The 25,716-nt window shown below is 40.6% G+C and overlaps 1 protein-coding gene across 1 annotated transcript; it reads right to left on the reverse strand.

Annotated features, from left to right (window-relative positions):
• Positions 1-6,749: 6,749 nt before the first annotated feature.
• LOC124272471 (glucose-6-phosphatase 3-like) lies at positions 6,750-19,925 on the reverse strand. Its single transcript, XM_046707650.1, is given in 12 exon segments — positions 6,750-7,078; positions 7,081-7,162; positions 7,165-7,178; positions 8,020-8,050; positions 8,052-8,168; positions 8,170-8,264; positions 9,709-9,827; positions 11,719-11,803; positions 13,863-13,972; positions 15,184-15,341; positions 16,879-16,948; positions 19,860-19,925. Coding segments are annotated over 11 exon segments (1,068 nt in total). The 5' UTR covers positions 16,939-16,948; positions 19,860-19,925; the 3' UTR covers positions 6,750-6,881.
• Between the last annotated feature and the right edge of the window lie 5,791 nt (positions 19,926-25,716).

Consider the following 25,716-nt stretch of genomic DNA (forward strand, 5'->3'; position numbering starts at 1 on the left):
TCAGAGGATGCGGTGGTGTAGCCTTGTGGTTGAAGCATCCACTCAACACACTGCAGGCCCGGTCTGACTCCCCCACATAAGTACATTTCTGGTGTCCTCTGGACGGATATTGCTGGAATATTTCTTAAAGCCGCATAAAACCTAACTTACTCATTGGCCAGAGTACTTTCAGCCTACAGGGACAAGGCCTTGGCTTGATTGGTGGTTTAAGATAGCAACTGTGCAGCCAAGCGATTGTATGTATTCCCAGGTAATGGAGGATGGAGTGTACACAACTTGTGCAGGACTCATGGTATAGATGAGGTCATATATAATCTGTAGACGGACTAATATGTATAGTTGTTCGGGGCACAGGTCACACAGAATCAAGTTGAGTCAGTACTAACCCTCAGTCCTTTTGGGTAACATTTTTCACAATGTTCCAGCAGTTAACAGGGCGTTGGGGTAGCCTCATGGTTAAAGTATTCGCTTGTCAAGCCGAAGACCCGGGTTCGATTCCAACTTGGGTATAATGTTTGAAGCCCATTTCTGCTGTCCCCTGCCGTGATATTGCTGGAATATTCGTAATACAGTGTGAAACTAAACTCACTCACTCACTCAAGCAGTTGACATGTAAACATGCTGGTTAATCAGTCCAAACTTCTCCAAACCAAAGAACACTGCACCTGTTCTAAAAATGTTGAATGTTCATTTGAGTTAAAGAAATTAATACATTATTTATTATCAGTCATAAAAAATCTGCTTCTAAAAAGCTTGATTACACGATTCTTTCACATTATCATATCTGCCATGGTAGGTTAATGTCAGTAATATGAAAGAATCAAGGCCTTAGCTTTTTGGAGTAGTATTATTGTATGGGTAATTTGGATATACATCACGCCCGTGATATTGCTGGAATATTGCTAAAAGCGCGAAAACCAAAACTCAGTCAGTCAGTGGATATACATCAAGAAAATTGTGTAGCTGTTAAATCAGGACTAGGTTATCTCCGCTATTAAACACTGAATGTGTTAAATGTTGCATTTTCCATTTCATTTAGAGGTGTTAGAACCATGTAAATGGTAGCTATTTATTGTTTTGTACGTACCATGTATATTTATTGTTATCACACTTTGGTAGACAGCTATGTACATTGCATCTTCAAAAAACATTCATATCATGATCGCGACTAATTTCCTGGAATATGTCCACGAAGATGGACACACAGGTCTGTCGGTGTGAAAGGGTTAGGGTCTCAATAATGTGAATAGATTTCAATATGGAGCCATGAACGTTACAGCTTTCAATCCAGAGATGTTTGTTTCAATACTTTTAATTTTGAATTTCCAAACTATGATTTTTGTGTTGAACTATGTGGAATACTAACCGAAGACTAGAGGTGTTTGTCTCAATGATAAATGCGTTGCATGTTGGAGCATATTGTGACATTTGTTATAGCTTGTGAATCTTCTGCCATTACACCTTCATCGGAGGTCAGCATACACAGATATCATGCACAGGTGATCAACGCCATCATGATAATGTATCCAATAAAACAATTTGTGAAAGAGCAGAAGTGTCTTGTTTTTTGTGTGAAAGGACTGGAAATAGTCAAATTTGGATCAGATGAACCAGGGATTGATGTTGTAAACATTGACTAATGTCACTGTGTCTGATTTACCAGGTCAACATTCTTGAATGAGTCAATAAGTAATTAAATCACCATGTATGACCATCTCAATTAGAGATAAACATCATGTGTTGGCCAATTTACCATGCTTCAAATACTCAATAACACCCGAAATTGGGCCAACACATGATGTATATCAACATTGTAAACACAAAAGTAAACCAAAATGGTCCACACACGCTTTTGTGTCTGTTCTCATTGACATCAAGTACGGGTACAGCAGTGAAATGTCATCAGCCGGCCAGTTTGGCTGTCTCCCATGGTAGCATCTGGAACTGCTCATTTGTGACGCCATTCAGACTTTTACGCCACAATATGATTTGAATGACGCCATCACAGCTGACGACGTAACAATACAATGGTGTGAGCGATGTTTGCACGCATTAATAACGCAGCTTAATTTCCAGGAATCGAATACCATTCGATCATGTTTTTCAACCAATCAGATTAAAGAACACAGTGACTTTTGGTTTACAATTCATATGTACCCTTGTGTACAATTAGCATAGCCAGAAAGTCACAAAGCTGGACCATCCCATTCTGAATTAGCTTATTTCAGCTGTATGATGTCGGACTAAATATTTGAATCAGGACCATGCAATCAAGAGCATCGATCTATGCAATGGATATACAATGAAGTGCTTTAACAAAGTGAATCTGTCCACCGATCCTGTCTGTCAACCCTTACGACAAGCATGGGTTGCAGATGATAGTCTAACCTGGATGTTCCATTCAGTACCTTCATACAACAAGCATGATGTGATGTCCTGTCTCTCTTGAACAAGTTAGTTGTGCTCATGATATATGTGTTTCTGTGCATGGCAACAACGTTTGTCTTCGCCATCTAGCTGGAATATTGCTGAGTGCAGCGTTATACAATCAACATGTTTGTCGATATGAGTTGGGACATGATATCCCAGTGGTTCGTGGCACAACCAGCCATTCCCACAGCTGGGGCATCCTCGATGATCTCTAGGGTATAATGCGTTCGATAAAATCTCCACTAGTGCCCTGGATGCATCTATGGCTCGGCCTGATAATTTTATTACCTCCCTTTGCTGGCTCCGCGATTCTCACAGTAGCCAATCAACTAAGCGCTGTTAGAACCGAGCTTGCCAATGTCAACAAAGATAGCGATGCGCGAGCTAAGATATGGACTCAGATTTTGGGGAATCATACAGACTCTTTCAGAGTACCTCTGCAACAATTATGTTGACAAGTTAAATTAATAAAGAAGTTTAAAGTGAGTTGTGATTGGTATGCTCAACTTCTCAGCGTAGACACCTGATTGGAGAAAAAGCCAGCCAAGGGAGGTAATAAAATCATGGGGCCGAGCCGTAGATGCATGCAGGGCATAGTGGAGATTTTATCGGAACTTATACCCAGGAGATTATCGAGGATGCAGCTGGGGTTGAATGATTCATTTAAAGAATGCTGCAGACACTAATCTGAAAACTATTGATGGGGAAACATGAACAATGATCCACAACAACCCTTACAAGCATGGGAAGCTGTGATCTTTTACACTGTGGAGGAAAGTGTTGAGTGGATAGGCTATGTTAAGGTCTGTGGTTCTATCTGTGCAGGGGTGGAAATAACCCATTGCCCACGTCCGAGTCCAGTGTTTTTTTCTGTTGGGCAAGCAAATTTGTATATCACACTTTGTATATCACAGTTGACTTTCCAACATTAATTATGTTAAGAAAACGGCCGGTATAGTGGAAAAAGTATCATGGCAAGTGATTTTACATGTGCCACTGTACCGGAGTACACTAGCAATTTTAAAGTTATTTCCACCCCTGCTGTGGTTCTATCCTAGGTTTCATCATAATTTTTTTTGGTTCAAGATGGTACTTGTTACCCTGTCTCATGCCCAGAAGGAGAATGAAACAGGGATGGGTTGAAGTCAGAATTCTGTGTCTGGGTGGGTATCCATGTTTTTGTATGGGATCGTATCTCACCTCTGTGTAATATAGAACTAGTACTAGTCCTACTGGTACAAGCATGCATGCAAAGATGCATACTGTTATACTAAGCGTACAGCCATGCTCGTAAGAAAAGCATTGTGTACCATGGATCTACCCAATTTGGGTGGTGGGGTGGTCTAGTGGTTAAAGCTTTCGCTCGTCACACCGAAGACCCGGTTTCGATACCCCACATGGGTACAATGTGTGAAGCCCATTCCTGGTGTCCCCCCGCCATGATATTGCTGGAATATTGCTAAATGTGGTGTAAAACCATACTCACTCGTTCTACCATTGTATGAAATAAGCCAAAACCCAAGACATCAGGACTGGTAACTTCAAAATGTTACCAGTCCAAAATGGATTTAACCAGACCAGACACCAAGATATGACTCAGATGTATATAACATCTCAATTTTTTACAAGACCATCGGGCTGGCCAGCTGTAAAACTAGACCGTCCGTCTGAAATCTAACCCGTCTCGGGTGGTCGGACTGGCCTAATTTCATACACTGACTCTACCCAATCAGGTTCAAACATGGAACTGCAAAGAACTAAAAGTGAATTGGTTTTAAATGATTTATTTCAAACCATATATCTTTAACACATGAATACATCAGTAACAGGCCAAAGGGCGTGTTATAACAGCAACATCTCTCTGTGTTCATACGGAGAACACACCACCCAAACAAACTTGAAATTACAAATATTGGCATATCAGTCTCTACATTTCAGTCATAATAAGTCACTGTTCTTAATCTTGAACATTTATTTGTGTAGTTAAAATAAATGACTTTCACCAGACATATTGCAAATAAAACAAATGAATAAGTAGTATTATTTACAAATGACACATTTAAAGACTGCATCATTACATAGTAATAGGTTCATCCATTTTGTCTACTAAAAGGCATTATTAAGTATTTGCAAAATTCCTCAAAGCTTCTCATGTTTTAAACAAGATATACTTCTAGTCCATAAACGTAAGTTTCAGATATCAACCGTAATCAAACCTTAGATCCAAACATCACCAAATCCAAAGACTGTACCAAAGTGCAGCCGTATCTGGCAATGATTGATGATCCAATCATGCTTCACAAACCTCAAAGATGACCTTGACCAGTGGAGGTGAGGTGAAATTGGGTTTTACGTCGTGCTTGAGAATATTTCCTCATATGACGACGTGCATGCGTGTGTATGTGTATGTGCGGCTGCTTGTACTAGCCCGGACTGAAGCTGGTTTTATAGTGCTAGCCCACTGAGATGCCATGCCGCAGTGATGCATGAATACCCCACTCGGACACATTATACTGACTCTGAGTCGACCAGTCCTTGTTGTACCCAGTAATGCCGAGCGCCAGGCAGGGACCAACAGTTACCATATTTTAACGTGTTTTGGTATGACGCTCTCCGGGCAGACGCTCTAACCACTACACCACGGAGGCGGTCTCCTTGACCAGTGGAACACATGCCACTAACATATAGTGAGGTAGGAATTTGTTAACATACTGGCTAGTACAAAGTTTCATGCCTGTATTAGTAGCCATACGACAGAAACTGATAATGATATACTCAAGTCTTCAATACAAAATTGAATGCTGACCTTGACCTTTGTTGAAATCTGACAAAAGCCAGGTAATCGTCATGGAAAAGGATAAATGCATTTGTACTGTGTGAGAAAGGGTATCAAACAAATGACCGAGTGAAATAATCTGTTAAATCACCATAATCTTTGATCTTCTACATGTGCCCCAAGGAATTCCTTAGGTGCAGGATATCCTCTTATGTCAATAATCGTTTTGCCATATTATTAGAAAACATGACTTGACATTGATTTAGTTGATATTCAATGTAGAAGATAAAATTCCATGCATTAAGAGGTAGCCTTGCCGACAATGATATAACAAGTGTTTTCACTAACCTTGACCTTTGACTTATCTGGACTGAAAGAATACTAAACAGATGGTTTATACCAAGTATAATGAACTCAGCATTAAACAGTTTTTAAGACAGAGTAACCATTAACTTATCTGAAAAATCTTTGACCTTGTCATGATGTGCACAAAACAAATTGTACAGTATTAAATGGGGAAAGTGCATGGAAGAACAATCTCCATTGTCAACGACCTTTGTTGCAGAAAAGTCAAATTCAATGTCAGTCAAAGTCATACAAAACCGTAAAGCCGGCCAGGTCACTGTGCAACCTATCAACAAAGTACAAAAACAGCACCATAACAAAGTTGAACAAACATGAAAACAGTTTAAGGTAGTTCACGAGAAGAACATTGGACCCTGAAGTCTAACCTAACACCACCGATGACATCAGGAGACAAACAACTGAGACTAGATGTGGAGATGCCATAAAACAGATAAATACAATCAACCTTACCATGCTTACATTGTGAGCGAGGTGAGTGAGTGATTAGTTCACTGATTTGTGTGTGATATGTGCCTGCATGTATCTCTCCTCTCTGTGCATGCATGCTTATGTGAGTGAGTGAGTCGTAGCAAGCCAATTTTTAAAAGCGTGTAAGCCCGATAGGTTGCAAAGCTTTATATTAGATAGTATTGAGGGCTTGCCCAACCTTTTAGCAAGCAACAATTATGTGTAAGCCTCGGCTCTTTTTACAATGGTACAGAGGCCCAGATAAGCTGCGATCCGGTAAAATATGAAGAGAAAATTTCCAATTACACATTGAAAATAAATTGTTGCGCACTACCAAGCACGATTTAAAAAATGTTAGATACACGCAAAAAGATTAAAACAAATGCATACAGATTATATTTATAAAAAAATAGCTTGTGCAATGAAAAGACATTGATTGCTATCAAGTTGTACTCGTTAGTATAGGACTAGTGTTGTACTGTTAGTATAGGATGAGTGATTTTTATGAAATCATTTCCATTATATTTAAGTTGGTTTTGATTAGGTATGATATGAGAGGCAGAACATACCTGCTTAGTAAACTTACTCAATAACATAATACTTAGGTGAGTAAAATGACTGAAAATACGGACTTATTTGAAAGCAGTGGGTAAAGGAAAAATGAAATACCCACTAACAATCATAATACCCACTCCAAAAATATACAGTGGGTACAGTACCACATGAGCTAAATCTTATCTGGAGCTCTGATGGTAGCTACGCCCTGTGAGTGAGTGAGCGTGACAGGAGTTTATTGCTTAATGTGAAAGTAGAGCTAAAAAGTGATACATAAAGATAAAATCATGACAATATTGACCAACATCTAAGACATCATATATCTGGGCAAGTACAGGCATCTAGTCAGCTCTATTTTCTTCTCATCTTTGTTATTATTAGAAAAGAAATTAATTCTTGGTACAATGTTAACAATGAATACAAAGAGTAGTACAAACTTGCAGAAAGCCAACAGATAGAAGAGGATGATGGGAAAATGAGGAAGTTTACACGAGTCAATGAACCAGATACTATCAAGGAGATAGAGATATGGACTACACGGTTCGCCATGGAGTGACCACTGTTGTTGACCTGTGGCAGGAGGAACAGAGGCTGATGCCAAGACCTGAAACAAAATAAGACTGACTGACTGAGTTTGGTTTTCGCCGCTTTTAGCAATATTCCAGCAACATCACGATTGGGGACACCAGAAATGGGCTTCACACATTGTACCCATGTAGGGATTTGAACCCGGGTCTTCGCGTGATGAGCCAAGCGCTTTGACCACTAGGCTACCCAACCGCCCAACAAAATATGATAGGCATGAGAAGGTGGTTGGTTGGTTGTTGTTTAATGCCGCGACTCAGCAATATTCCAGCTATATGGCAGCGGTCTGTAATAATTCGGGTCTGAATCACACAATCCAGTGATCAACAGCATGAGCATCAATCTAGGCCATTGGGATATGATGACATGTGTCAAACAAGTCAACGAGCCTGACCACCTGATCCCCTTAGTCGCCTCTTATGACAGGCATGGGTTGCTGAAGACCAATTCTAACCCGGACCTTCACGCTACAGTAAGTGAGTGGGGTTTGATGCTGCTTTGAACATTATTCCATTATATCATGACATGTCTGTTAAACTAAGGAGGGAGATGTATTATTAGGCTACCCCAATACCCCTACAACAATCTAGAACTGTAATCAGAGCGAATTGGGATTTGATCAGTCTGCTTTTCCCCTAACGATCAAACAACAACAACACATATATATATATACATTTGGCAAAGTCATGTTCAACCCTACTAATTCACATAGGCAGAATTAGAGGGAGGGGTGCAGGTGTACGCACCCCACCTTTTGTCCTAAGAGTTTATTAAATGACCATTGAAGCTCTCGTGAAAATGTATGTTCGCTGAAATTCATCTCAGCATGCACATAAGTATCAAAGATTCTTCAGTCCTACCAAACATGCTTGATGCATCCCTGGTGACGCTTGTAGAAGAGTGTGGTATCCAGATACACCCACTTGCTCTGGGCACACCACTGCTGGGCCTTGCTGACCGACCACATGGGATCCATCCCTATGGCCTGGATCACTCCAAACGCCATCAGCGCTTGTGGTCATAAACAGCACTGCTGCACCTAGGTGATGCTTGAAGGTCAAGGTCATTGTAAAGAAGCTGTTGAAGATCTGACCAATCATAACACCTGGAAAAAATGTGACAAAATATTCAGGTATTTTTTGTTTTGTCAAAACTGCATTGTTGCAGGGAAATATTGCAAATGTTTTTGGGTCAAGATGGCTACAAACTGCGGCGCCTATCTTATACCTAAAGCCCCAAGACCATGCTGGTCTCTTTATCGCTTCATTACTCTAACATACTGAGATCTTTTTATGTATACCCATCTGTGATGTCATCTTTTTATGTAGCATTTATTCAGAGTATTTTAACATTTTCAGAATTTCAGTGTACTAGGAACCAGCCACACAGAACTTCTCATCTGAGAAAATCACATTGTCCCAGTTAAAAAATATCTATGCTGTAAGCACCAGTTCAACCTTTGCTCCTTTTGTTCAGGTTTCATGATGGGTGATGGAATTCCTCAACTTTTCTGCCAACCCATTGCATGCAGATCAGTTCTAATTGTCTCCTTACAGATAGGCACACAGTTCCTCTATCAATCAAATCCAGCCTTAAGTTTTCTAAACTCCTTTGTTTGTTTTAGAAACAAGAATACTAAGCGCCTCCTGTCACCGACAGTCAATTTTCTGGGCCTACCTGCGCCTCCCTGGTGCTCAATGCCATATCCATTTGCAATATTTTTCAAAACACGATAAACAGTGGACAAAGGGATGTCTGTTCTACTTGAAATCACTTTAGCTGATCTGATGTCCTTGTTATAATACTCTAAAATCAACTTCCTCTTCTCTAAATCATCCATACTGAGGATCACTGAAAATGTCGCCTGCTAGCAAGTAAACAAAGGGGGATAACTCTTCACAAACTAATGAAAAAGGATTAACGGAGTTGTCTCTCTTGATTGAAACTAAGCACTTGATAGCTGGTCAAGGTTGTTTATACTAGAAATCCAATTAAACATATTCCTAAAATTCTCAATAATTTCTGGTCATACTATATAAGTTACCAAGCTCTGCTAGGGTTACCCTGACATAGAACATACCCTTCCGGTCGCATGGTGACCCATAATGTTCCAGATTATCATTTAGTAACCTTCTTACCTACAATGACCTCTGTTACAATCTCTTGATCTACAATGACCCCTATATCATCTGCTGACCCACAATGACCCATATATTATCATTTGACCTTCAATGACCTCTATATCATCTGCTGACCCACAATGACCCATACATTATCATTTGACCTTCAATGACCCTATATTATCTGGTGACCCACAATGACCCATATATTATCATTTGACCTTCAATGACCTCTATATCATCTGCTGACCCACAATGACCCATAAATTATCATTTGACCTTCAATGACCCCTATATTATCTGGTGACCCACTATGACCCATATATTATCATTTGACCTTCAATGACCCTTATATCATCTGGTGACCTACAATGACCCCTTGTACTATCTGTTCACTTATCATAGCCTCTACTATTGCCACCATCTTACCTACAGTGACTCCTGCCACCACCTGGTGAGGGAAGTGTGTTGCGATGTAACATCGGGACAGGTTGACAGCCAGCATCACAACACAAAACATCGTCCACGAAAATACACGCATCAATATACTGAAAGGCAATCAATATTGGAAATTTTAAATATAAATTATATACTAATATACAGTCAGACCTCGTTTATCCGAACACTTTGTTTTTATTGAATTGTTTCGACAAACTAATCATTCGATATCTGAATCAGGACCAAGGCGGTCGGGCTACACGTGAAAACAAAACAACTACAACTGTCCGTGATGATCCCTGCATCCATTGGCTGAATGTGTGCGGTTGTGTTGGGTGGCAGGAAATGGACAGTCACGCTGGTCAGTTTCAGATTTTACAGTTGTGACTAGCCGCATTGTCACAAGCAAAATCACCCGCCTTCCACTTTGACCTCATCTGTCAATCAAAAGACAGCAGCCAATCACGAAACAGCTCTGCTGTCATCCCACTTTGTGTTGTTTCTATATCTAGCATATATCTCAGGATTGAAATTGCTATCAAAACATCTAGGCCTACAGGATTTTGCCAATAACAAAATGTTTGATTTTTACAGTTCCAGTTGAATAAGCACACAATACTACAGTGATCCTTTCCTTTGATCGCTTAGTTCCACTTACAGGTTGTGACGCCAATGTGTGATTAGGTCCCAGTTTATAGAACAGTCCAGTTTTCACAATGTTGAATATGTCTTCTGGGTCATATTCGTGGAGCACACTTTTCAATTCCTCTCGGCCTTTTACAACAGATTATTTGTCGGCACTAGCTGCTTCACCTTGGAATCTCTTTTTGTTGATACTATGACGATCTTTGAAACGCATGAGCCAGCCTCAATCAACGATTTGAATCAGTGTCCACTCAATGTCAAACTTTAATTGTTTCTTCTATAATTAACCTACACGCTCTGTGATAAATATTCAATAAACAATGAATTAACTAGCAGCCAGCACAATGTTTTGAGAAGCGGTAGACATCGTGGTTTTGATACCTCGCCGACAACAGACCTTGGGTTTTGATATAGGATTGATCAAAGGTCAATGCAGTGAGCACTGTTGAGGAGCGGTAAACATCAGACATCTTGCCTACTTTACAGCCTTGGTGTTCGGATATCTGAGGCAAATTTGTACATTTTTGCTGTTTTGTTACTAAAATTGACCGCTCGGATACGGAAACCGAACATTCGGATATCTACGAGGTAAATTGTAACTAGAAAATTTCGTCTTTGTGAAGAATGTTAGGAACTGAGGTATTCGGATATCTGAAGTTCGGATAAATGAGGTCTGACTGTACTTCTCCTATCTCACGGTATTCTCTCTCTTCTTCGACCATGATAAAATAGTTGAGCAAGAAGAAAACAACGGGCTGTTCTCCCTTTTAACGCCTTCCAGCGAGTGTCTGTGGGGGATGGTTTCGAAGCAGGAGCTGGCCAGATTAAAGTCTCCGACTTTAATTCACTGGGGATTCCTGATAAATCGCGGGGAGGTGGGGTTTACTTGCCAAACTGCATCCTTTTGCTTGTCAAAAGTTGAAAACATTAATTCGGGACCGCCCACTCCCTAGAGTTTTTGTACTGTATACGCCAAGGGGTTTATCACTCAGAAGCAACCCATCACAAGTTGGAGTTATCATATCGGGAGTTGGTGCTTTCTCTCGGCCTCCTTGTTATGCGACCTCATGGTTGTGGAGTTGACACTGGGGTAATCTGCGGCCCACCAGCCAACCGTGGGATAATGCATACCGTGAGATAGGATAAGTTTAAAATTTGGAAATTTTAACTATAAATTGTATATTTATTCACTTATCCTATCTCACGCGATGGATTCCCACCTGACCTTCCCCACATCATACACACAAATATTTACCTTGTGTGTATTACTTGGCTCTGTTTCAGTGTACAGTGATGTGAAATTATCTGCAGCTATATCTTTATAAACATACAGAACCATGGTTACCTTGTAAGTTCCTTTTAACTTTGCCGTAAAAGAGGTAGTCTGACACAAGAATGTAGAGAACCGCTGATGTCACCATCGCATGACCAGATGGGCTGCCTGGAAGAAAAACAGATGTCAGCGGTGATGTTTCATGTATTAGCCTAATGTTTCCTAGTCTTGTTTCACATGTCAATCTAATTAGTTACCTACCTGGTCTTGTTTCACATGTCAACTTAAAAAAATATCATCCTTGGCCCTGTTTCATAATTAGTTACCTACCTGGCCTTGTTTCACATGTCAACCTAAAAAAATACTGTCCTTGGTCCTGTTTAACATGTCAGCCAATTAAGTTACCTACGTTGTCCTACTTCAGATGTCAGTCTAACATACCTGGTATTGCTTCACATGTCAACTTAATAGGTTACCTGCAATTGGCCTGTTTCACATGTCAACATACCAGTACATAGTCACTTACATGGTCCTGTTTCACATGTCAACATAATTAGTAAAATGAATCGGTCCTGTTTCAAATATCAGCCCAATCTGCATCATCCTGGTTTACGTGCCAGCTTAATATGTTTCCTACCTGGTCCTGTTTCCCATGTCAGCCTTATCAGTAACCTGGCTAGTCCTGTTTCACATATGAGCCTGATCTATATCATCTAATTTCACATGCCAACATAATTAGTGTCCCACCTGGTCCTGTTTCACATGTCAACATAATTAGTCTCCCCTGGTCCTGTTTCACATGTCAACATAATTAGTCTCCCACCTGGTCCTGTTTCACATGTCAACATAATTAGTGTCCCACCTGGTCCTGTTTCACATGTCAACATAATAAGTGTCCTACCTGGTCCTGTTTCACATGCCAACATAATAAGTGTCCTACCTGGTCCTGTTTCACATGCCAACATAATTAGTCTCCCACCTGGTCCTGTTTCACATGTCAACATAATTAGTCTCCCACCTGGTCCTGTTTCACATGTCAACATAATTAGTGTCCCACCTGGTCCTGTTTCACATGTCAACATAATTAGTGTCCCACCTGGTCCTGTTTCACATGTCAACATAATTAGTGTCCTACCTGGTCCTGTTTCACATGCCAACATAATAAGTGTCCTACCTGGTCCTGTTTCACATGTCAACATAATTAGTGTCCCACCTGGTCCTGTTTCACATGTCAACATAATTAGTGTCCCACCTGGTCCTGTTTCACATGTCAACATAATTAGTGTCCCACCTGGTCCTGTTTCACATGCCAACATAATTAGTGTCCTACCTGATCCTGTTTCACATGCCAACATAATTAGTGTCCTACCTGGTCCTGTTTCACATGTCAACATAATAAGTGTCCTACCTGGTCCTGTTTCACATGTCAACATAATTAGTGTCCTACCTGGTCCTGTTTCACATGTCAACATAATTAGTGTCCTACCTGGTCCTGTTTCACATGCCAACATAATAAGTGTCCTACCTGGTCCTGTTTCACATGTCAACATAATTAGTGTCCCACCTGGTCCTGTTTCACATGCCAACATAATTAGTGTCCTACCTGGTCCTGTTTCACATGTCAACATAATTAGTGTCCCACCTGGTCCTGTTTCACATGCCAACATAATTAGTGTCCTACCTGATCCTGTTTCACATGCCAACATAATTAGTGTCCTACCTGGTCCTGTTTCACATGTCAACATAATAAGTGTCCTACCTGGTCCTGTTTCACATGCCAACATAATTAGTGTCCCACCTGATCCTGTTTCACATGTCAACATAATTAGTGTCCTACCTGGTCCTGTTTCACATGTCAACATAATAAGTGTCCTACCTGGTCCTGTTTCACATGCCAACATAATTAGTGTCCCACCTGGTCCTGTTTCACATGTCAACATAATTAGTCTCCTACCTGGTCCTGTTTCACATGTCAACATAATTAGTGTCCCACCTGGTCCTGTTTCACATGTCAACATAATTAGTGTCCCACCTGGTCCTGTTTCACATGTCAACATAATTAGTGTCCCACCTGGTCCTGTTTCACATGTCAACATAATTAGTGTCCCACCTGGTCCTGTTTCACATGTCAACATAATTAGTGTCCCACCTGGTCCTGTTTCACATGTCAACATAATTAGTGTCCCACCTGGTCCTGTTTCACATGTCAACATAATTAGTGTCCTACCTGGTCCTGTTTCACATGTCAGTCTGAACTGCTGCAGGTGAGGCCTGGTGGCGTTGGTGTAGGCAGTGGATTCTTGGACCCACCAATATGGGCGTTCGCCATGGAGAATTCTACAGTAAAAAACCAAAAGTAGCTAACAGAGGATGATGTATGAAAAAGCAAATGCTTAATTAGACAAATACATTTGATGAATGAATAATGAAGAAGGCATACAATAATGTTTGTGTGTGACTCCTGGTATTCAGTCATGGAAATTGTCCATTATTGTTGTCAGCAGCCCATGCTTGATGTAAGACGTGACGATGCAATCAGGTGGCCAGACTTGGGTTCATGCATGTCACGTGACCACGAAGACCCAGGTTTGATAGCCACATGGGTACAATGTGTGAAGCCCATTTCTGGTGTCCCCTGCCATGATATTGCTGGAATATTGCTAAAAATGGCATAAAAGCAAACTCACTCACTCACTCAAGCATGTCATCTTTCCCAATTGCACAGATTGATGCTCATGATGTGAATACACAATTGTGAAAGTCAAATTCAGTATTAACATTTTACCCAATCACCTCTAATAAAATAATGTGCTACATCCGATTACATATGATAAATGAAACATATATATTATGTTATATTGCTGGATTACACTTTCTTAGTAAAGTACAGATTCTAGTACTTTTGGGGTTGAGTCCCATCTGGGATTTGAACCCACACCCTCAGAGTCAGCAGCCTAGACCACTCAGCCACCTTGGCTTCCACAAAATGGAAGTCGGACAACTGGTAGTCTAGACTATGGACTTTGTGTACCCCTCTGACAAGTGTTAATTGGCACGGCTCCCACGTCCGAAAGCTATGAAATACACAATGCCATTTTAGAAAGTGGTCAAATGTAACGTATGTTATATTTGGGATTACACTTTCTTAGTAAAATGAGCTGAAATTAGGCTTGTGAAGTTATCACAACTGGTTCACAGCACAGACCTCGTCATCTAGGCACACATTCAGTATGTGATACATCACGCTTCCATCTTGAACTGGACAAGCTTAAGTCCTTCAGACAAACAATCCCTTCCATTGTCTGACATGGTGTTTGTCCTTGAACTTGAGTTTTGTCATTTCGCAGGGTGGATTTTGTCGCCTTTTTGATTGCTTATCTCACTAAACACTTGTATTTGATTCCCCACATAGGTACAGTGTGTAAAGCCCATTTTTGGTGTCCCCCACTGTGATATTGCAGGAATATTGCTAATAGTGACATAATACCACACTCGTTGACTCACTGACGATCATATGTGTCACTGTAAATCCTTGTAAATGAACTCACAGTTTGAAGACTGCATTCAACCACTCTGCAATGGCTGCTACCCACACGACTCTCTTGCCCACAGACTGATGGAGGAAAAAGGCCAAGGGGAAGTAGAACAGGAACGCATTGTGAGGATCGCCGACGTGAGAGAGGAACAGCATAAACTCACTCTGGTTCTGAGGAAAAGAATTACATAGTCTCTACATTACAAAACAACAGCCAAAGACGAACAAATAAATGCTTTTAGGCCAATCTTGACTTATTAAAGCCGCTCTCAGTGATATTCAAGCCAAATGGCAGTGGCCTGTAAATAATCGAGTCTGGACTAGACTATTCAGTGATTGACGCCATGAGCATTGATCAATGTAACTGGGATATAATATGATACGCACCAACGAAGTCAGTGACCACTAAACCTGTTAGTTGCTTCTTCATTAGGACAAGCATTACTTGCTGAAGACCAATTCTAACCTCAATCTGCACGGGGATGAGGAAAAGTGCAGAAAAGTCAATGGTTAGATAGGTGACGTTGGGCAGGTTGACTAATAAAAGTTTCTTGGGCTTTGGTCCTAACCCACTTACATTTCACATGCATATCTTGGCAAGTGACTTTCTGAAGCAAGCTTCTGTTCGCCAAACAGTTTATGGGTACCTGTTAGGATATGTTAACATGATATGAAATTAAAGTGCCTGTCAGGGTTGTATATTTCCCAGGGAGCTGAGAACGAAAATCCAGTGCACACTGATCCACTGACAGAGTGATGATATGGTTGACTGAGGATGATTTAGGGTGTGGATTTGACACATGATGATATGCTCATGGAACATGAACCTTATCAGCCACTGAATGTAATGGATCCACACTGTAGAATGGCAGATAACTCATAACAGATGTAGATTTATCTAAGATTCTATACCAAACGTATGAATAATTAATAAATTCACATTAAAGCCTCCTCCTCTTTATTGGCGCTATTATCATGATTGTCAGTGAAATACAGTTACCTCTCTGCCTTTCCTCTGCTAAGTTTTACATTACTAATCAGGGCCTAGATTTTTGAAGCTCTCTTAGCGTTAAGATAGTAAGTAAGTTAATGTTAATGAGTGGCACTTATGACTATCTTAGCCTAAGAGAGCTTCGAAAATCTAGGCACAGGACCTAGATTTTCGAAGCTCACCTAGTGTTAAGATGGTCGTAAGTACCATACATTAACATTAACTTGTAACATTAACATTAACTTGATGTATGATCCCTAGGGAGTTGAGATTGATAATACAATGTGCCATTTGAGATTGACATTCAATGATCGAGGGAAGAACAAAGCGCCTTTGAGCAGGTGATCTGGATATTGGCGCTATACAAATATATATAAATATAGATAATAAATAATATATAAAATATTAACTCATGTCTATCTTAGCGCTAAGACAGCTTAAAAAATCTAGGCCCAGGCTTATAATAATAATAACAAGAAGTTGGATAATTTCTTATTTCAAGTTTGGTTTACTGACATTTGCTCAAGGTTCCAAAAACTAATTGTTTCACAATCCAGGATCTCAGTCAGAAAAGCCAGAAATAAACATCTGTGAGTTCTAATAAAAAATCAGTATTATCTATCTTTGCTTTACAAGGACTTTTCACCCTTCCCATGCTTGATTTTTAGGATCAATCTGTAAAATGAATACCAAAGCAGTCTTGTCATAAAGACATACCTTGAAGCAGTATTGCAGCTGTTTGATCATTGTAACACCCATCACATGTACAGCCTCCATTGCTGAGATTCTGAAACATCACAGCAGAGGTACAGATAAGCTGCGTATCTGCGTAAATTATGCAAATATTTATGTGAAATTAATTAAGTCTATTGCGTACAAGTACGCTTGAATTTGTGTAAATACTCAATAAATGTGATCTTACATGCGTACACACAAAAATGTCAAATCTTAGGTTGCGTACCGGTGGGCAGATAAAATAACTGAAGAAGTTCTATTTCAGGACATGAACTTGACAACTTGCAGTCTTTCTTATCGTTTCTCATATTACGGAACAAACCGTGCAATTAAACTTTATTAAATTTATACAATTAATGGAAAATGGCAAGTTACCCAATTGAGTTTGAGCGAAGTGAGTACATTTTATTTGGTAACTCAAAAGAAAATTGGGATACCCAATTGAGATGAACACAAGCGGGTACATAACTCAATGACCCAAAAAGTTACCTGTAGCTATGATTACAGGGTATAATATGTCACTCAATACCCAGATAGCAATGTCCGTTGGGCCAATGTTGGACCAACATTGGCCATCATTGGGCCTACGTTGGCCAATGTTGGCCCAACGAACATTGCTATCAGGGTATAAGTTACGGACCACCTGATTCTTTCATAATACTATAGCTTATCTGTCATGGTGGTAACGCGTTCGTGTTTTTAAAAATTACATTTAGCGGTCTTAAATCAACGATAAAGGACCGCAAAATTGAAAACAGAGTAGCTTTATCTTCGAATTCTTCTGTGCAGTGTACTTTGATGGTTTGGTCTCCAGAGTGTTAAGTTAAATAAATTTGTTTCATTTTATTCTTTTTTTTAGGAATATTTTAACAAAATCACTACCATGGACAACAGATATGGTCAATCTTATTAACCAATACAGAGACACTCTTTTGAAATTTTGGGTGTGTATTAAGTATACTACTCACACTTTGATAAGGATCACAAAAATTCGCAACTTTACTTAAACGTAGATTTATAATTTGAATTGTATCCATTTAAAGCTGGATAAATAATGATATGGTAACCCCTCTTTAGGCAAACAGTCACTTTAATCTAACCTTATGCACTTGATACATGAGTAACCATAAAAATGGTTTTCATGGCACCAATCTTATCAACCATTTTGCAAATCATGGAACGAGTCTCTGATCAATAAACAACACATGTCAATAGCAGGTATGGGATCCACAAGATGCAATGACATACTGAAACCTAGGATCCGTGCTAACAATAAGCTTAGATATTTAAACCAAATTTAAATAATTCTGCGCAGCTTCAATAGCATACTTCCGTATCGAAGGTAAACATCATCTGCTACCACATTTATGCTTGAAATCGGTACATTTCTACAAGGGACTGGCTTTTAATCACTAAAGGCAGGGAGACTATATAACGGGGAGTGGTCACTCCTCGAAAAGCCCCTTAGCGTATGCCTTGGCTCATGTGACTAGTGTAGCCAGTGTAGCCAGTGTAGCCAGTGTAGCCAGTGTAGCCAATGATCTGATCCGCCATTGAACTACTACAGGGCGTTGTTTGAGTGTTTCTAGTTATTGTCCTGAAAACTTCTTTTACATACACCTTTAATTTTTATGGGGGGAATATACCATCAGGTGAAAGGTGTTTGCAAGTAATAGTGATAGTTTTATAATTTTAATTTTTTTGTTAGGGTGTATTTGATGTGTGTGAAAAATATGACATATATCGCCGATCTGATCTGATCCGCCATTGATGCTTGTGATATAGGTCTAAAACTTCTTTCTTTCTTGTTGATCTTAGTATTTGACAATACTGAAAGGTGTTTACAACGCTTTGTGATAGTTCTAAACTTTCTCTATTTGAGGGGTGTGTGAGAGTGTCAGTTAACATTCTGTCAATGCCCATGCCATTCCACACATGCAATAAGATATTTGAATTAATTACTAATGTAAAAAATGTCTCAAAGTAGATTTAAAAAAAAAAGGTCAGCTGGTGTTAAGACATGTGTTCTTGCAATAGTTTTGCGTTCTTCAACATGTTTGGGGAGGGATGGCCGTGGTGTATCATTTATTCTTTCATTCATTCACATATGTATTTCTTTCATTTGTTCTTTTTCTTTATTTCTTTCATTCATTCACATATAATTCTTGATCTTAATTTTTGCCATAATTCATTCAATCATCCATTGTAACATTCCGACTGATACAATAAACTCGCTGAAGTACTGTTTAACGCAGCCGAAGTTGCACTGGGAACGAACCAAGTCACTGTGTGCGTTGGAGCATGATGAGGCACACGCTAATTAGTACAAATGGTAAAGAAAGCAAGCAATAACCTATCCCTGTTGTAGATTATCCCTGCTAAAGGTAAGTAAATACCAGTAATTGACAGATAAATTGACAGTTTTATGAAAATTCGTTTTCTTCAGATTTCTAAACCTTTTTCTTCATTATTCATAATTGGATTTATTATGAAACACTCTTCCTTACATTGATGAAGTGATTTCTGAAATAAATCTGGCCCTAATACGCTTCCATACTTCGGATTTCCAGCTGGATGTTATGCTCATCAGTTGCCGCGCAGAATTACCGGACAGCAAGCGATGTCGTCAGAACGCCGGTAAGGACCAACCGTATGGCATAATGCAACGTTAGAATCTTATAGTCATCAATAAAACTTATATTTCTAGGTAAATATGATGCATACCAGCATGTTTATTCACGTAAACCACAACAAATAAGAGACGTTAGTTACCGTGTTGCGATCGATGTGCTTAGGTGCGCGGAATTACCGGACGGCATTGTATATTTACATTTTGTTGGGGTCATTATGAATGGCGCTTTGCTGCTTTGAAACATGCAGACATGACATCAACCTCAATGTATATAAAGTTCTCTGTAGGGAGAACGGCCACAACTAAATGGCGATAAAATTATCTGTAATACCTGTTATTTGATGTAACACCTGCAGCTGGGAAAAACACGTTTACACGATCTGACAACAACGTGAGATTAGAGTTATTGCCCTTTGAAGATTTCCGGTGCGATTTAGACTGGTTCCGGTTTTTTCACTCGGCTCATATCGTTTAATTCCGGCTGGGAGGTCATGAATTTTTAGATTATGTTTCCAAACACCGAAATGAAAATGGGATTATGATATGATCTGCGGTAACGCACCACAGGCCTGACACAAATGCTCAAACTGACATGATGTGTCATACAAACCTTGTATAATCCGAGGAAGCAGTCGTAAAATATTATGTACCATACGGTCGAGTGGGATGGCATCTAAACTATTTCATCTTTATACTACTGTATTGCACTCGAATTACAGAGCGGGAATGTCTTCATTTTATTCTTAATTACATTATAACGTGATGGGAGGAAAGAACGATGCTACGAAGTATGCAAAGTGGGTCGTTCGAATGGCGAGTGACAACAGAAAGTATAGGGACACTGGAATCGAGGCCATGTTGATCGCAAGCGAACACTGAAGACTGAAACTATATTTTAAATAGAAAGTAAGAAGCTGTTTCCCATAGAAAATATTGGGACGATTGAGAAGATTGAAGACTGAAGCAGTACTGCCCACAGAGAACAAAGTAACATTGTGACTATGCTGGCCACAGGATGCAAAGAGACGTTGGAATTTACATTATACTGACATCGTTGATCACAGAAAGAAGAACGCTGAACATAAAACATATAACACAAGAAGGTTTGCTTCACGACTAAACGTAAACTTTAAAGCAGGTAAAATATTCTCCAAAGCATGCTGCAAAGAATAAAAAATAGGGGAGAGCACTCGGTATGCTTGGAGTAACAGAGGGGAAAATGAGGTTTTTGATGATATGTTCGAAAAAATCGAAAATTTGGACTATTTTGTTGAAAGAATTCTGATGTTTTTCGCTTGTGTTGTGGAGGGATCTGAGGGTTTTTCTTATGTGTGGGTTGTTACAGTTGCAGGGGATCAGGTGAGTGTCGCACTCGACAATATTCCAGCTTCATGGCGGCGGTCTGTAAATAATCGTGTCTGGACCAGACAATCCAGTGATCAATAGCATGAAAATCGATCAACGCAATTGGGATATGATGATATGTGTCAGCGAGCCTGACCACCCGATCTCGTTATTCACCTCTTACGACAAGCATGGGTTACTGAAGATCAATTCTAACCCGGACCTTGCAGGGATCAGGGATACGCATCGTCTGAGGTTGGAACCAAGACCATAACATCATGTATTAAGGTACCAAACTTCTGTAAATCAGCAACAACTTGCGCCAAAGGAAACCAGACATTAGAATATTCTAGCCAACCATCACCCGAGACCAGGATACATATCTGCCTATGATATATTGATTTAATCAGTATATGTCACATAGCTGTCAACAACGCCTTACCATCAAAGCTAATTCATCCAGAAAACTTCCCTTTGCTCGCTGCCATTCAAAATTAGTGTTATTGCCTCTGCCTTCCAATTGGTCACAGGCACTACCAATCAGTCTGAATTTAACTTCTGAATTCCACATGTCCATTTCAATCACCAATCAACGCTAATTAACTCCTTGATTCCACATGTCCAGGTTCCGTTTTCTCATGTCTCACTAAATACTCAAATATCCTTCATGCATATATTCATGCATGAGACTAGAGTATCACTCTGCATATACAGTGTTGAGCACTGCATGAAAGTATACTGCAATAAAGAAATATAACAAAATTGTTCCTCTTCATTATATCGTTTCATAGAAGAAGCAATCTTCGTAATATAGACGTTGGCATCAACCTTCCTGAAACATTGTTCCGGTTCAGCCTAATGGTTATACCAGTTGGCTTCACGCCGAAAATCGAATCCCACATGGGCACAATGTGTGAAGCCCATTTCTGGTGTCCTCCGCCATGATGTTGCTGGAATATTGCTAAAAGTGGCGTAAAACCAAACTCAGTCAGTCAGTCAGTCCTGAAACTTTAAAGTTAGCCAATCAAATGCCAAGGAATTACGTGGGTCTGCGATGTCTTCAATACCGACTGACATGGATGCTCGGATTATACGAGAAACTACGTATTATCTGGGGCGGTGGGGTAGCCCGGTGGCTAAAGCGTTCGCTCGTCACGTCGAAGATCAGGGTTCGATTCCCCACATGAGTACATTGTGTGAAGCCCATTGTGGAGTCCCCGCTGTGCTGGAATATTGCTAAAAACGGCGTAAAACCATACTCTATCACTAACGTATTATCTGGCCCGCGTGAATGAATGCTTAGCCGGGACAATGGTTGTTGAATGGTCAAGTGTAATACCTTTTCACTTTTTCCATAGGTACGTTTTGGTGATTCCAAACTAATCAGCGGAAGCCATACATGACGCCATATGCACCTACTGGCCATGACGTCACGGACTGATACAGTGTTGCATGTGTCAATATGGGGTGTATGGGGCCACTCGTGCTAAACGGGCAGGTTCACAGCGAGACCGACAGGTGTACAAGAACGTTTGGCTCGTGCTATCCGGACTCTCTGCTGTTAACACATGGAAGAATGTATCACTGAGTGTTCACAAGATACAGAGAAACGTTTACGGTGGAATATGTTTGTTACAATATGGGATGAGTCTGTATGTAAGAAACATAATATGTTGTAGAGGGGGGTTGGGGGTGGGGTTGACACCTTTTTGGTTGGTCATTTTTTTTATGACGTCACATAGGTGTGACCTTTGTGTGACCTAATCGACTGTTGAACCCTTAAGCCCCACCCTCCTTCGGGAGTCCCCTTTCCGGCCCAGGTGTGTGTGACCATCAGGTTGACCTCATTTCACAGGGGGGCAATGTAACGAGCTGACCTTGGGACTTTCCCAGAGGTATTTTTAGACTCATGGCAATATAAGGCTCCCGAACAGTCCCCATGTCATTCAGTCGCCAGACAGAACGCACGCATGCTCTTGACTCTACTGGTTCTGGTAGCCGTTTACCTAGTAAACAAGCCTAGTGCAAGCTATACAGCGTGTAAAAGAGGTGGTCGACAAACTGGTACAGTTTGAAGTCCTTACCATCTTCATGAAGGCAGATATTATTGAAAAACCACAAACCTCCTTTGACCGGGTCAGAGCCTTATTAGATACCCTTCCCAGGTGAGGACCCCAAGCTTACACCCTCTTCTGTAAAGCTTTGGAGGAATGTGGAGAGATACAAGCTATGACATTGTTGGGACTAGAGACAGACAAGACAGAGCTACAGGATCCTCGTTGTCATATAGACTTAGGCAATGACGTGTTTGTGACGGCCAAGATGTGGAATGGAGAACTAGGAATTCATGTAAGGAAGTACGATGTATATCCTAGTGGGAGAAGTTATCCTACCAAACATGGTATTGTCCTGAGTTTGAAACATTGGCTGGAACTTCGTGGAGTCCATTTCAAGCTTCAGGAGGCCATCAATCAAGGAAGGACCCATGATTATGCTCATGTGGGAGCCAATATGTATGCTACTTTGGATCCAAATGGTGGTTTGGATCTACGACAGTGGGAGAAAAATGAACAACTGGGAAGCGGCGTAATACCAAACTCAGTCAGTCAGTCCAGAATCGGGCCTTGTCTATATATATGTCTATTCAGGTCGTTAAGATCACACGTATTTAACCAGTGACTCATAATTTCATGTAAGGTTGACATCTAATGCCCTGTTCTAATTTTCCTTCTCTAATGGCAACGAGTGAAATATCGGCCCATACCCGATTCATTCAAACTCCGTAATTGCTGATCATTCTGAAAATGTGAAACGTTCATATGGAATATCAAAAAGTGAGTGAGTTAATATGGTATGATATCATTACCATCAATATTTCGGTCATATTGCTGTTACAGCAGGCACACCAAGAGATGGCTAGCATATTGTGTCCTGCAGGTAACGCTGCCGAAGCGCTGACCACCACAACAGGCATGAACTGAGGAATGGAGTAAAATGCATCTTTTCCTTATTTCTTTGGGTATCTACAGCACACTGTGTCTATTTTCCCGCACTGATAAAACTAATCTAACGGAATTAAAAAATATCCTGATTAAAAAGAATTTCGGCACGCCATCTTGGCATCAGTGGAAAGCCCGACGAGAAGTAGATAGTAGTTGTCTAGTTTTTTGATAAAACCACGAGTAAGGGTATAATAGACACATGGGTTCCTGGCATTTCTAAGGGAAGCAACTCTGCACATCGAATTCCAACGCCTCAGACGACTGAGACGCCAGTGGGTCTTGTATACGTAGTACGTCATTTGTTCAGAATAAAGTTCCCTGGCATCAAGTACTCAATTACATCCGAAAGTTGGAAAACAATACTGCGAGAGCGTTTCTAAAACACTAACTTTTTGGTTAATCCTTACGTCCATTTTTGTGTTATTACGCACAGAATATAGACTGTTATTGTGTCTGCCAACTGTACTACACTGCACTAAATGTTTGGCAATGTCGTGAGAAGCAAATTAAACTGGAGAATTTCACTTGTGATCGCTTAAACCGATGTCAGTTTATGTCTACGAGAGTGAATAAAAAACTCAGACAGAAGTTCTTTGTCATGCGTTTATATATAAATCAGTTTCCAGACTCAAACAGTAGATGATGATGAGACGTTTATATATAAATTAGTTCCTTCATGGATGCTTCATCACTCACTAACGCGACGCTCACCACGTTGCTGTGTTGGCGATGAGCCGTAGACGGGTATTTTCACTGTTAGCAGACCTGTCATGAAAGCAGACTGTTTATCTCCCTTGTAAAAGCTGAATAACATTACCAGCCGTCTTTCTTTCAACGCCTTTGAAGTGTCTTCCGTGCAGCCTCGAGCCAAGATCAAGTATCATTATACCGTCTTGTTGGCTGACGGGGGTAGCAGTCATTGTGAACATGAATAACAAGTTAACTTCGATGAAGCCCCGGGACCTGACCTGACTCTAGACCTGGACTGACGGGATAGGAGTCACGTTTAAAGTGTCTGACAAGTTACCTTCCATGAAGCCCCTGAGTCCAGATCCGACACCATGGGCCTTTGCCAGTTGACTGACGGGGTAGGAGTCTTTCTCAAAGTGACAAACGATTTACCTTAATTGTAGATAGGAATTATGATCCGACACCATTGGCCTGAGACAGTTGACTGACGGGGTAGGGGGTCACTCTGAAAGTGAGCGACAACTTACCTTAATTGAAGTAACCGACAACTTACCTTAATTGTAACTCGGAGTTCGGATCCGACACCATGGTCCTTAGACAGTTGACTGTGAAGGGGTCGCTCTCGAAGTAACTGACAACTTACCTTAATTGTAACTCGGAGTTCAGAGTCCGACTTACCACTCGGAGTTCCATGGTCCTTAGACAGTTGACTGACGGGGTAGGGGGCACTCTGGAGACAGACAAGTTGACTGACGGGTTCAGATCCGTCACCTCCTTAGACAGTTGACTGACGGGGTAGGGGGGTCACCCTGGAAGTAACAGACAAGTTACCTTAATTGTAACTCGGAGTTCAGATCCGACACCATGGTCCTTAGACAGTTGACTGACGGGGTAGGGGTCACTCTGGAAGTAACTGACAACTTACCTTAATTGTAACTCGGAGTTCAGATCCGACACCATGGTCCTTAGACAGTTGACTGACGGGGTAGGGGTCACTCTGAACGTGAGTGACAACTTACCTTAATTGTAACTCGGAGTTCAGATCCGACACCATGGTCCTTAGACAGTTGACTGACGGGGTAGGTGGTCACTCTGGAAGTAACAGACAACTTACCTTAATTGTAACTCGGAGTTCAGATCCGACACCATGGT

The sequence above is a fragment of the Haliotis rubra genome, unplaced genomic scaffold (assembly GCF_003918875.1).
Source record: "Haliotis rubra isolate DU_JTF1 unplaced genomic scaffold, ASM391887v1 Scf17, whole genome shotgun sequence".
Lineage (NCBI taxonomy): Eukaryota > Metazoa > Mollusca > Gastropoda > Lepetellida > Haliotidae > Haliotis > Haliotis rubra.